This window comes from Capricornis sumatraensis, chromosome 3 (genome assembly GCF_032405125.1).
Source record: "Capricornis sumatraensis isolate serow.1 chromosome 3, serow.2, whole genome shotgun sequence".
Taxonomy (NCBI): Eukaryota; Metazoa; Chordata; class Mammalia; order Artiodactyla; family Bovidae; genus Capricornis; species Capricornis sumatraensis.
Window position 1 is genome coordinate 5,531,399 of NC_091071.1, and position 14,001 is coordinate 5,545,399.

The 14,001-nt window shown below is 41.4% G+C and overlaps 2 protein-coding genes across 2 annotated transcripts in view; one reads left to right on the plus strand and one right to left on the minus strand.

Moving 5' to 3' along the window:
• ZNF3 (zinc finger protein 3) overlaps nucleotides 1-14,001 on the minus strand; it is a 527,297-nt gene that overhangs the window by 250,101 nt on the left and 263,195 nt on the right. The window lies entirely within an intron of this gene.
• LOC138076617 (cytochrome P450 3A24-like) overlaps nucleotides 1,186-14,001 on the plus strand; it is a 67,488-nt gene continuing 54,672 nt past the window's right edge. The window contains exons 1-3 of the mRNA XM_068968867.1: nucleotides 1,186-1,326; nucleotides 7,404-7,497; nucleotides 11,641-11,693. Of these exons, the coding sequence (XP_068824968.1) occupies nucleotides 1,256-1,326; nucleotides 7,404-7,497; nucleotides 11,641-11,693 (218 nt within the window). The 5' untranslated portion in view covers nucleotides 1,186-1,255. The remainder of the gene's footprint in view (nucleotides 1,327-7,403; nucleotides 7,498-11,640; nucleotides 11,694-14,001) is intronic.

A 14,001-nucleotide genomic window follows, 5' to 3' on the forward strand; every position in this document is an offset into this window, starting at 1 on the left:
GGCCATTGGACAGCTTTTTCCTCTCACTCTCTTTACACCCTTTGATCTTGGATTGTGGCCTTCCCAGAGAGGTGACCATTCTTTGATCTAGAATCTGACTTGCAGGAGCTTTTGAGGTGGGTCCAGAATCAGTTGAATTGATACCATTGGTGCAGCCATCACCCTCTCCTCCATGTCCTGCCTCTCCTTCTGGGGCTCTCTTGTCAACAGGATCCTAATGGATCCTCCTGAAAGTCCAGAGACAGTGACCAAGACCCAGCCAGGCCCTCTTGTTGTGTTAACAATTCAGGAAGATGGTGTGGTCACCAAAGAGCCACAGAGAGAGGGCACACAGGTGCCTAGTGCCCTTACCTCTACCAACTCAATTCCATCTACATTTCTGGATACCCACTCTGCAGAAAGCACTCTGCTAGGTACCTGGGACATGACCCTGGCTAGTACCCAGTATGTGCCCAAGTCTCCATCCACTGAAGGTACTAGGTATGAAAACCAAACATGGTGCAGGAGATGGATTTTCAGGGGACAGAAATCCCCAGAGGAGGAATTGGTTCTATCTGCTCAAGGAGGCTGGTTAGGGACGACTCTAACACAGATGTTCTGTCTGAGCTTCATTTTGAAGGATAATTAAGAGCCTAAAAGGGACACAGGGGCATTTCCAGGCAGGAAAACAGTTGTATGAGTAACAATCAGCACAGCTCTCTTGTTTGACCCCATGGAGGAGGAGATGGCACCCGACTCCAATATTCTTGCCTGGGAATTCCCATGGACAGAGGAGCCTGGTGGGCTGCAAAAGAGTTGGGGTCCCAAAAGAGCTGGACACAACTTAGCGACTAAACCACCAGCATCTTGTTTGAAGAGTTTCAAATATTTTGGACTACAGGCAGCCATAGAGACAGGGAGGTTTAGAGGAGAATTAAAGCCAGTGGCTTTATTTGAGTTTCTGTAACCTTTGGGCTTACTGATAACACTGATTGAGTTGTTTATTGATTTCCTACAGAATATGAACTCAAAGGAGGTCAAACTGAAGTGCGTGTAATGCTCGGCCAACTACCAAGGCAGAGAGGGCTCCTGCAGGTGGAGCCCAGGTGGCCTTTCTGTTGGTTGCAGCTCCAGCTCCACCTCCTTTCTAAGCACATAAATCTCCCAGCCGCACTGAATCTCCGCCTAATGTGAACAGAAGCTCCAGAGGCAGGCAGAGAGCAGCACACACAGCTGAAAGGAAACTCAGAGGAGGGACTCGCCAAGAAAAGTGGCCATGGAGCTGATCCCAAGCTTTTCCCTGGAAACCTGGGTTCTCCTGGCTACCGGCCTGGTGCTCCTCTATCTGTGAGTAACCATCAGGCTCATCTCCTCTGTAACCTGGGTCTTGGGTGCTTAGCAGGAAAGGGGGTTCCCTTAGTTTTTTAAAGTTCAAAGTAAATGGAGGGGAAGTTGCTCAAGCATTGGGTGCTATGGGCACCAAATGGGTTATTATTGATCTTACCCACATCTGTTGAAGGAGTTAGCTTTACTCCCAAGTTGCTGTTAGCATAGTTAGGAGGGTTTGTGACATTCTTTGCTCCTGTAAATGACCCTCTGATTGACTACCAGTTTGCATGGACCTAGAGTAGTCAACCAGAGTCCATCAAGGGCAAATTAAAAACAACTGGCCCATAGTCCAGTTGGCCCTGCAGTCCCAACTGCAGCATAGTCCTCACTGATCCCCATAGCTGGGAATCCTGGAGGCAAGGAGCAACGTGGGTTTCTGTTTCATTCTCTCTGACTTGGATTCTGTACCTGCTGTAAGAGACATGAGGAAGTATCGGCCCCTTTGTCACTCAGAAGTTCCTGCTCCGGACCCTCCTTCCCTGGTGTTCTGTACACAAGGCACTGGGTGCACCCAGACTTTAGCAGGGGACCTGAAGACCAGTCACCCTTCTTGTCATGCTCAGCCCTTCCCCCTTTCTGTGCCCCTCCTCAGGGCATCCTTTCCTAAGACTCAATCCCCCCACCCTGTACTCTGCAGAACTATGGAGCCCCAAATGAGAAATCTTAAGATCTAGGGATACTTGGCAGAAATCTTGAGATTATATTCATTTCTTTCACCTTTTAATCTCTGGAAGGGTTAGCATCAGTGTACTAATTTATTTTCCCTGTGATAAAAATCTGCTAAGCCTATGCTGTCACAAGTCCCAGAGTCCAATTTGGATTTTAAGCACTTTTTCCTCTTTAAGTATGGCACAGGAGGATGAATCAAAACCATCTAGCAGAAGAATTCCTTTAAGTGGTGGGCTACCCGGTATCATGGATTAGGTTGGGAGAGGAGTTATTTTCAACAAGTGCTTAGAGATACCCCTCCAAATCACATATGAGCCCTATGTCAAATTCACTTTCCTTTAGTATAGGAAATCATGATGACCTGCACATGAATAATATTAACCTCATTTTAATTCTTTGATAGAAATATTAGTAATTCAAAGTATTGCAGCAACATATTTTCTGTCTGATATTATAAAGTTAATTGGTAGAGTTTAATTTCATTCTATATAGTTGAATCTAGTACTAAATAGAATGAAATTAAACTCTGCCAAAATTGGGGCTTCCCTGATAGCTCAGTTGGTAAAGAAGCTGCCAGCAATGCGGGAGACTGGGGTTCAATCCCTGGGTTGGGAAGATCCCTTAGAGAAGGGAACAGCTGTACAGTCCAGTACTCTGGCCTGGAGAATTCCATGGACTGTCTAGTTGGGGATCCCAAAGAGTTGGACATGACTGAGCAACTTTCACTTCCCTTTAAAAATTGATATGAGTATTTCCAGCATGTTTTTTTTCCCCTGAAGGATAAAAAGAGGACTGTTGTCCAGTACCTAGAAAGGTATGTAAATAAACTCACCCTCTAGAATAATGCCTGGAATATGAATCTAGTGTATAAATATATTCCTGTGATATAGCTTTTTAAATATGCATGTCCAGCAAGCTATTTTAGTCTTCAGGGCAGATGAGTATACATGGCTGGGAGCCGGTGATGATGTGAGAGACATCCAGAAAGAGATTGGGATGGAGGGGAGAATATTCCTCATTCCTCAGAGCAGACCTCTCAGAGGTACTTCTCAGACCTGATCCCACACAAGGTCATTAAGGTTGGCATCTCATCTGCTTGAAGCCTGGGGACAAGATACAATCTAAGTCACACTGTGTGTGGTCTGTCTGACAGTGGGGCTGGTACTAGCTAGTGTCCCCACCAGGCAAACATCCCTGTAGCCTGAGAAGGTAGTGGTGAAGCCAGGAATCAGTCATTGCAGGCGAGGCTGTCATTATGGTGATGCAGTGCAAAAACTATGCAAATGATTGGCTTTATCTTTAGCCTCTTCCTTTTTACCCAAAGAAGCATCAGTGTACCAAAAAGTGGGGAGCTAGAAAGAAACCAAAGCATTCACTCAGTTCACCTGCTGCCTTGGTGGAACCATGTGAGGTTAGACACTACATCAGATCTTTCTGTGGGACCAGTGTTGCCAACATGATCACTCAATGGCTTGGCATCACTTTTGAGTTCATGTAGCAAACTGAAGGTTCAGAAGCAGAAACCAGTTTTGCCTTGGTTGTGAAGACAGAGAAAGGAACTGGGGTGGGAATTGCACAGGCCACCCCTTGGTTGTGGCAGTTGGTGCCCACACCTCTACCACTTGCTCTGGAGGAAAGAGAGATATTGCCAACACGGCTTGGCCAAAGTACGTCTATGGGCACTTCAAACGTAGGTCCTGCCGTGAAATTTTTTGGGTTTCTCTTATCACATATTGTAAGACTGCTGGATTTATACAGAAATTTGAACCTCTGCTACATTAAAGGCTAGCTTCCAAAGAAGGAGAGACAGGAGCTTAATCCAATATTCTGGAACAGTCTATGGCCACTCATTTTTGGTCATACAAAGTGTCTTTTGCCTCCACGGGAAAGTTACTGAAGACTGGTGAAAGTGCCTGTCGGGCATTTTGAACCATTTATACACAGCCTGCTTTTCAGCCATACCTTACTAATTTGCCTCTACAGAGTTAGCCTTGGAGGTCTAGCAAGTTCATGGTTAAACCACTGATGGCAGCCTCTTCCCTCAGCCTCTCTTTTCCCATGCTCTATCATCTCTCAGTAACACTAGAATGAGCAGACTTGTAAAGATCCAGAACCCCGAGTCATGGGCTTGCACACATAATACATGAAGGATAACCTACAGGCAGGCCTGCTATGGGGAGTACCAGCCTCAGTTGGTTTATAAGATAGTTGAAGTCAGAGGCAGTAATCTAGCTGCTTTGTGATTGAGCATCTTCAGGAAAATGAGTGCACCTGGGGCACTGTTCTTAGCTGGTGAGTATCACTGGTTGGAGGACCAGATGCCATGAGGTGGGGAATGGTCTGGAAATGGATCCTTTAGTCATTGGGTCATTTCTACAGTTTCAGGGAACATAAGGGTCAATCATCCTTCTTTGTAGTCCAAATCAACCAAACTGCCTGACGACAGAGCCATGGGTGTAGCTGAAAGGTACTCAATTTCTATGATGGCAATGGAAGACTTGAGCACAGTTTTCATTCTACAGATAAGAACACTGTGCTTCAAGAATTCAACCATCACAACATAAGAGTTGAACACAAGCACTGTGATACCATGACAGTTGATCTGATGATTAAGTCAGCTACTAAGTGACTAACAGGCATGACGCACTGAAGAAAGGGATGGTTCACATTTTGTCAGATGGAGCAAAATCTCATCACGCTGCTCAGAACAATGCACAATTTAAAACTTATAAATTATTTCTGGAATCTTCCACTTAATATTTTTAGACCAATATGTTAACCACATAGACCATGGGTAACAAACCATAGACTGCAAAACTGTACCTGGGTGTGTGTGTGTGTGTTGGGTTACTGCATATTTTTTAAAGATGTCTCCACTGGGTGGAACTGGGTTAAGAGTAAATGAGATCTTTCTGTACTATTTCTTATAAATTCTTATGAATGTACTGCTATCTCAAAATAAAAAATAAAGAGAGAATTTCCTGGTGGTACAAAGGTTAGGACTTCTCACTCTCACTGCCAAGAGCCCAAGTCTGATCCCTTGGTCTGGGAACAAAGATAATGCATGTCCTGCATACTGTTCAGTGCAGTAAAAAAAAAAATGGTAGAGAGTAAATAAAAACATCTGCACATGAGGCATGATTATATATTTTCTAAGAACACATACAGAAAATAGATACTGAGCATATTAAGCTGATCACTTACTGATAGGAAAGATGATAAGAATGGAGTGAAAAATGAGTATAAAGAATATATTTTGTTAACGGGTGATGAAGTTTTAAATTTTAAAAAAATACTCTTAATTCAGTTGATTCGCACTTGGCTTGTGCGTCCTTGCTAAGTTGCTTCAGTCATGTCTGACTGTTGGCAACCCTATGGACTGTAGCCCACCAGGCTCCTCTGTCCATGGGATTCTCCAGGCAAGAGTATTGGAGTGGGTTGCCATTTTCTCCTCCAGGGACCTTCCTATGCCTGGGATCAAACCAGTATCTCCCAGGTCTCTTGCATTGGTCAGAAGATTATTTGTGACTGAGCTGCCTGGGAAGCCCAGATATACTCATAGATATCATATAATTGACTCAGGTAGGTAGGCAAAATATAGTTCCTTTTTTAGCTCCAGGTGTTAAGCATTTACACAACCACTGATGTAATTCAAGTCTATGTGTACTATAATAACCATTAAGTTTGCATTTCCCATGTTTGGGGCAGTGATGCTAACTGGCTCATTTTAATTGTTTAGATAATTAATTTGTAAAAACATATTGCCACCCTTATGACACCACCTTTATGGCAGAAAGCAAAGAAGAACTAAAGAGCCTCTTGATGAAAGTGAAAGAGGAGAGTGAAAAAGCTGACTTAAAACTCAACATTCAGAAAACTAAGATCATGGCATCTGGTCCCATCACTTCATGGCAAATAGATGGGGAAACAATGGATCTCTTTGGACTCCAAAATCACTGCAGATGGTGACTGCAGCCATGAAATTAAAAGATGCTTGTTCCTTGGAAGAAAAGCTATGAACAACCTAGACAGCATATTAAAAAGCAGACACATTACTTTACCAACAAAGGTCCATCTATTCAAAGCTATTGTTTTTCCAGTAGTCATGTATGGATGTGAGAGTTGGACTATAAAGAAAGCTGAGCACCAAAGAATTGATGCTTTTGAACTGTCGTGTTGGACTCTTGAGAGTCCCTTGGACTTCAAGGAGATCCAACCAGACAATCCTAAAGGAAATCAGTCCTGAATATTCATTGGAAGGACTGATGCTGAAGCTGAAACTCCAATAATTTGGCCACCTGATGTAAAGAACTGACTCATTGGAAAAGACCCTGAAGCTGGGAAAGATTGAAGGCGAGAGAAGAAGGGGACAACAGAAGATGAGATGGTTGGATGGCATCACTGACTCAATGCGCATGAGTTTGAGTAAACTCTGGAAGTTGGTGATGGACAGGGAAGGCCTGGTATGCTGCAGTCCATGGGGTTGCAAAGAGTCGGACAGGACTGAGTGGTTGAACTGAACTGAATTGCCATTAAATAATAAAGCAAGTTATGCTTAATAAACTAATATTATTTTAATTAAAATAAAAAGCAGTGCTTGTTTTAATGCCTGCTTGTGAAGACAGAGTTAAGAAGAATCAGATCTTAAAATGAGGTCAGATCGTGGCGGGAGCTCCAACGCAAAGAACTGACTCCTTGGAAAACACCCTGATGCTGGGAAAGATTGAGGGCAGGAGGAGAAGGGGGTGACAGAGGATGAGATGGTTGCATGGCATCACTGACTGAATGGACATGAATTTGAGCAAATTCCAGGAGATGGTGAAGGACAGGGAAGCCTGGCATGCTTCAGTCCATGGGGTCACAAAGAGTCAGACGTGACTGAGTGACTAAACAACAACAACAGCATAAAGGGAAGGAAAAGGATAAGTATAAGAACAATGCCATGTTATGCTCGGGTGGATGCAGTTATTCAAAATCTCACGTTTGAGACAGAAAAAAAAAATTTCCCCTGTGTACTTAGAATGAGAATCTCTAAGTCATGAAAGAGTCAACTTACTTAATACATATGAATGAATTTTTTGGAGGAATTATAGCCTAAACCTCCCAGGAGCTCTCAAATTGTAAATATTTATCAAGCATCCACTCTAGGATTGGGACCATCAAGATTTCAGCTGCTATTTGTGGTCTCACTATGGAGGAGGAAAAGAAGATGAGTGAAAGTAATTATTGCTTTTGGAATTGCTGTTATTATTTATTACCTATATATTACCTCTCTAGGCTGATGGTTCCTGTTTCGAGTTAGTGACTGGGCAGCTCCAGCACTTATTCCACAATCCGTGACCTGGATTTTCTCTCTCAATTCACAGATATGGAACGTATTCCTATGGGCTTTTTAAGAAGTTGGGAGTTCCTGGGCCAAGACCTCTACCTTATTTTGGAAACATTCTGTCCTACCGAAAGGTGCGTGTTGCTTGATGTCCCTTTTTATGCTTCTTATGGTTGCAAATCCCAGATGAGTTCCATAGTAAAAATTCTCCTCAGGAGGCAGTTGAGAGTTTTCTTACTTCCCAGAAATGGCATCGTAGACCCCACCACACATGACATTTTTACCCAAGGCCTCTATTGTCAGCTTTCAGGAGCCTCAAGTTTGCCTCCTCAGACAGTCGAGCTCTCTTGGCTGAGTCAGCACAGGACTTGAAGTTCCATCTTGTAAGCTTTGTGGAGAGGATCTTCTTTCTGCCCGGTGCAGACTCCCAGCAAGGCACAACCCTACTAATTATCAGGAGAAAAGCATGAAGGGATGCCTGGTTGTGGCTCATTATGCTGTGTACACTAGTGTTGGATGTGCCTTGTTGGTAGCATAAGCTCTGGGTACCCTTTTGTCCCTTTCCTCCTGAATTGCTTGGACACTGCCGGGGTCCAGCCCCAGTGGATCCAGGGTAATTTGAAGGGGAGATGGAATTGGCATCCTAGGAAAAAGCTATTTAATTAGAAATATAAACAGAGATTAGAAAAGAATAGTGTAGTAGGAAAATTAGTGGAGAAAAAGAGGCTGAATAACTTGGTTTACGTGGAATACCAATAAAACTTCAAGACAAGAGGTTTGCTCCACTTACGTAGGCCACCGGTGCCCGCTTGAGTAGCGGAGGGTGCTCTGCCTTGGGCTCTCTCGCGCGTGGGTCTTAGAAGCCAGGGCAAAATTAGGAGACTTGGCAAGTACCCACGCTCCAGGTGGGAATTTAGCCAGAAAAGCGGAGAACAAGAAAGAACGACATGGGGGAATCAGTCTTTCCAGAAACTGATCAGTTTTCTTTATTTTCAGGTTTGCTTATATACTTTTTGTTACACATAGAGATAGAATACAGAGTCACACGGGGTCAGCAGACCTGACCCTTGTCAAAATCAGGTGCTTCATATAAATGTATACAAAGGTTTTAGGGGTTTTACATCATCTTCTGGCCATGAGGCCTGCTGACATTTTGTACCCCTTTCTGATAATGGTCAGTCAACCAGAAAACTTATTTTTTCCAGGGGTGATTTTTTCTTAAACCAGGCGCCACCCTCCGAAGGTACCAGATAAAGTTGCATTCCTATAGGGTGAGAGTGTAGTGGGTTACAATTAAGAAAGGAATTTACTTAGCATAAGGTTTAACATGATTAATCTTAAAGGTTAATATTTTTTTGATTACATAAAAAAATTATTTCTAAATATTTAAAACATAAAATAAAAATCAAATAAAGGAGAAATATTTGGCATCAGATTAAGAAGAGCTGTTATTTAAAAACATCTTACAATCAAAGAACAAAAATCACTAAGGCTTAAATAAAAAATGGACAAAGAATATAACCAGACAAAGGTTAATACTTATTTCTCCTATATGCTAGTTATATTCCCTGCCCTTATAATGAATATGGAGATTTAGCGGCAAATATTGGCTCAACAAATAAAAAACCCTTCACCAATATAATTCCTAATCAACTCACTATACTATACTAATAATTTTCTAACTTCTCAAAAGAATCTGTATTTAGAAAGTTTAAAGCATCTCGTGCCTCTCACGGTTGGGAGGCTGTGAATAATCACATGTGGCCGGACGAACCTGTTCAGGCAGGCTAGAGAACCTTCAGAGGAGTTTGTAAGTTGAAACACTCTTGTCATGCCCAGGAATTTTTATTGACTGGAGCTGTAAGTTAACTCCTTCCTGAGAGAGGTGGTGGGGGACAGCCCCCCGTAAAGTCAGAGGTGTAGATGAGAGCATAAAGCAGTAAAGTAGGCAGACTCTGGTTTTGGGGGTAGATGCTCGGGAACAGGGGGTCTCCTGATGCTCGATCCCGCCTTTGCATAATGCCGAGCCTCCTTCCTCATGACCTTGGCCATGGGCAGAGTTCCTCACGCTGGCTCCTGGCAGGACACTTTAGTTTTTAACATATCAGGTAATTTGCCCATACTTGGATTCTCTCAGGAACTGCTGATGCCTGCAGTTTGTTTGTTTTTTTCCATTTTCTGCTCTACCTCTTGCTACACATGACATCTTTTGGGATTTGAGAGATGGAACAAAAGCTTTCTACTTTTTCTGTGCCTTCAGAGCAGGCACCTCACGGGTTAGTTTGAACAGGGAATGAGTGTAACTGAGGCAACATGGTGGTTGTCTATTTGCTTCAGATATTTAATGACCAAACAAGTTGTGGAGTTTTAAAAAATAAGACAGAATCACATATGCAAATTCACTAGAAAGGATATGGTTTGAAAAAATTATTAAAAATTTAATTTAATTTTAATTTAACTGGAGGGAATGTACCAGATAGCAGATGGACTGTGAATTCTGGCTGAATCTTAATATTCATCATGCTCTGATGATTCCCCCAGGGCCTGGTCCCTCAACTGAAGGTCGTGAACTATGTCCAGCTGTCCATGGGCAGAGCCCTGTGTGCCGGCTGCTGTCTGACTCAGATTTCCTTTCCAGCAGACATAAGGATTGTTTCTTAGATCCCAATTCTCCCAACTGAGATTGTCATTATCTCATTACTGCTCATTAACTTCCTGAATATTTTTCCATCTGAAGAAGCAGTAATTTCCTATCAACCTTTCTGAGATGAACTTCTTAGTAGATGCACCTAAAAACCCCACATTTCTGAGAACTTCATTTGCTTCATTGTTTGTTGTTCAGTCGCTCAATTGTGTCCCCATGGACTGAAGCACACCAGGGTTCCCTGTCCTTCACCATCTCCTGGAGTTTGCTCAAACTGATGTATTGAGTCAGTGATGCCATCCAACCATCTCATCATCTGTCGCCCACTTCTCCAGTATTGGTTCTTTTCCAATGAGTCAGCTTGTTGCATCAGGTGGCCAAAGCATTGGAGCTTCAACTTCAGCATCAGTCCTTCCAATGAATACTCATGGTTGATTTCCTTTAGGATTGACTGGTTTGATCTCCTTGCAGTCCAAGGGACTCTCAACAGTCCTCTCCAACACCACAGTTCGAATATCACAATAGAAACTTAGCAAAAGGCTTTTTTTTTTTAAGTTATAGAAGGAAAAAATCAGGCCAGGCATGTAAACCGCATTGTCCTTTGTGTAGTTGTGGCATCTTCCCATTTTTTCTGTGTTGAGCTGGAAAACTAGAAGGCAAGTCCACTTTGTCATTCACTCAATCACTCACTCACTCTCTCATTCAGCACACACTCCTTAGACTTATTTAAATCTGTGAGATTAAAAAACATCACTGGTGCTTTAACTTCCTTATTCTGTTAGAATTCGCATGAGATAAATGAAAAGGCTGCTTAACTAGGAGATGAAAGAGTGTGTAGGAAACTCTTACGTCTCTCAGCTTCAGTTTTCTCACATGTCCATGGGGGATTAGAGATGAAAGGATTTTAGACAACACATGCACAAGGAAAAGCCTTCAGAAAGACAAGGAGTAAGTAGTATTCATTGACAGGGGTAAGTGTTTTAGTATCTATAATATTCAAAGAATATTTAGGAGTGATTTTATTTATTTTTTAATATAAATTTATTTATTTTAATTGGAGGTTAATTATTTTATAATATTGTATTGGCTTTGCCCTACATCAACATGAATCTGCCACAGGTATACACATGTTCCCCATCCTGAACCCCTCTCCCACCTCCCTCCCCGTACCATCCCTCTGGGTCATCCCAGTGCACAAGCCCCAAGGATCCAGTATCATGCATCAAACCTGGACTGGCGATTCATTTCATATATGATATTATACATGTTTCAATGCCATTCTCTCAAATCATTCCACTCTCTCCCTCTCCCACAGAGTCCAAAAGACTGTTCTATACATCTGTGTCTCTTTCGCTGTCTCCCATACAGGCTTATCGTTACCATCTTTCTAAATTCCATATATATGCATTAGTATACTGTATTGGTGTTTTTCTTTCTGGCTTACTTCACTCTGTATGATAGGAGTGATTTTAAATTGTCGGTTTCAAATATCTCCTCTATTTTCTCTCCTTTCCCTTAAGACATTTGTGAATAAGAACTTCCCTCCAACTGCCAGTGAGAAATGATAGTTTTGTGAATTAGAGGTAGGGTTCAATACAGTATATTAATATAATAATTTTGTTTTTCCTTGCAGGGTATGTGTGAGTTTGATGAAGAATGTTTTAAAAAGTATGGGAAAATTTGGGGGTGAGTATTCTGGAAACTTCTGTTGGATACACTTGGTATAATTACCCACTCTCCCTCCCCTCTTGGTATAGAGGACAGTCTCACTCCAGAGCTTCTTGGAGTGAAGTCATTTGTTGTAAAGCTTTGGAGACTTTTTTGCCCAGAGATCCTAGAAGCCACCAGGTATGCAGGTCCACAGTCTGAATCAAGCCTGGAGAGTCACAGGTCATCATTTTTCTCCAGACTTTGATACCCAGGGACTCCTAGCATCACTTTCTGTCAGTGTCTCACTCTTTCCCCCCTTTTCCACTTTTTCCCTCCTTAGGTTGCCTTTAATTGCATAAAATGCATTATTCCAGAACATTCTAATATGTGCCTATAAATGCATTTTATGACCCTTTCCCACATGTTTCTCTCTCTTTTTAAAAAATATATATTTTATTGAAGTAGAGTTGACTTACAATGTGCACACAAAGTGATTTGGTTATACAAATACACATATATTATTTTCAAAATTATTTCCCATCACAGGTTATTATAAGATATTGACTATAGTTCCCTATTTCATACCATAAACCTTTGTCACTTGTTGCATGTCTATTTTTTAATTAGAAATCTAGCATTCTATTCATACTAAGTCAAACAAGTAAAATTGAAATGTCATAATTTTTTTAGTTAGGCAAAAATTCATGTTTCCTAAAATATATATATTATACATATTTATATGTAGTATACAAATGCTTTTCTACTACACTTGATAAAGGTTCAAGGAAGAACATCAAAGGAAAAAAAGAAGAAAAGATGGAAAAACTGGAGAATATAAATGAAATGGGAGCACTGAATATGAAATAGAAAAACTGAAATAAACTAGATAAAAGTAAAAGATCATCATATAGTCCAGTTGTTTTTAAACATGACTGCTCATTAGAAACATGTGGAGCTCTGGAGGAAAACAAGCAATACCTGAGCATTTGTATTTTTCAGAAAGTTTCCAGATAATTCTGATATGCATCTGGATTTTAAAAAGTGATTACAGGTTTTCCTATTAGATCCTAGTTTTGGTGATATAGACTTCTATTATTTTTCTGTTGACCAGTCAAGATATAGTGTTATTAAGTGAGTAATAGTATCATAATCACAATAGTAAAAGATGTTTATCAGTTTTCACAATCAACAGTCAGACAAAAATAAAAGATAATTACAATTGCCATAATGGAAACATGATTAAATAAACAATATAAAACAATTACATACAATTTTGGGGGGAGTGTGTCAAGCAGAGTGATGCAGTAAGTGGAAGTGCATACATGCATACGTTTTCATCCAACCAGCCAGTCTATGTCTTTTGGTTGGTGTCTTTAATCCATTTACATTACGGTAATCCATTTACATTTAAGATAATGATTGATATGAATGATTCTATTACCGTTTTCTTAATTGTTTTGGGGTTATTTTCTGTAGGTCTTTTCCTTGTCTTGTGTTTCCTGCCTAGAGAAATTCATTTAGCATTTGTTGTAAAGCTGGTTTGGTGGTGCTGAATTCTCTTAACTTTTGCTTGACTGGAAAGCTTTTGATTTCTCCATAAAGTCTGAAGGAGAGTCTTTCTGGGTAGAGTATTCTTGGTTGTAATTTCTTCCCTTTCATCACTTTAAATATATCATGCCATTCCTTTCAGCTTGTAGAGTTTCTGTTGAGAAATCTACTCGTAGCCTGATGAGAGTTCGCTTGTGTGTTAGTTGTCATTTTCCCCTTGTTCTTTTAATGTTTTAACTCTGTCTTTAATTTTTGTCAGTTTGATTACTGTGTGTCTTGGTGTGTTCCTCCTTGGGTTTATCCTGACTGGGACTCTGTGCTTCCTGGACTTGGCTGATTACTTCCTTTCCCATGTTAGGGAAGTTTTCAGCTGTTTTCTCTTCATATATTTGCACAGGCCCTTTCTTTCTCTCTTCTCTTTCTGGGACCCCTATAATATGAATATTGGTGTGTTTAATGTTGTCCCAGAGGTCTCTTAGGCTGTCTTCATTTCTTTCCATTCTTTTTCCTATGTTCTGTTCTACAGCAGAGATTTCCGCCATTCTGTCCTCCAGGTCATTTATCCGTTCTTCTGCCTCCGTCATTCTGCTATTAATTCCTCCTAGTGTGTTATTCTGGAGAAGGCGGTGGCCCCCTACTCCAGTACTCTTGCCTGGAAAATGTCATGGATGGAGGAGCCTGGTGGGGTACAGTCCATGGGATCGTGAAGAGTCAGACACGACTGAGCGACTTCCCTTTCACTTTTCACTTTCATGGATTGGAGAAGGAAATGGCAACCCATTCCAGTGTTCTTGCC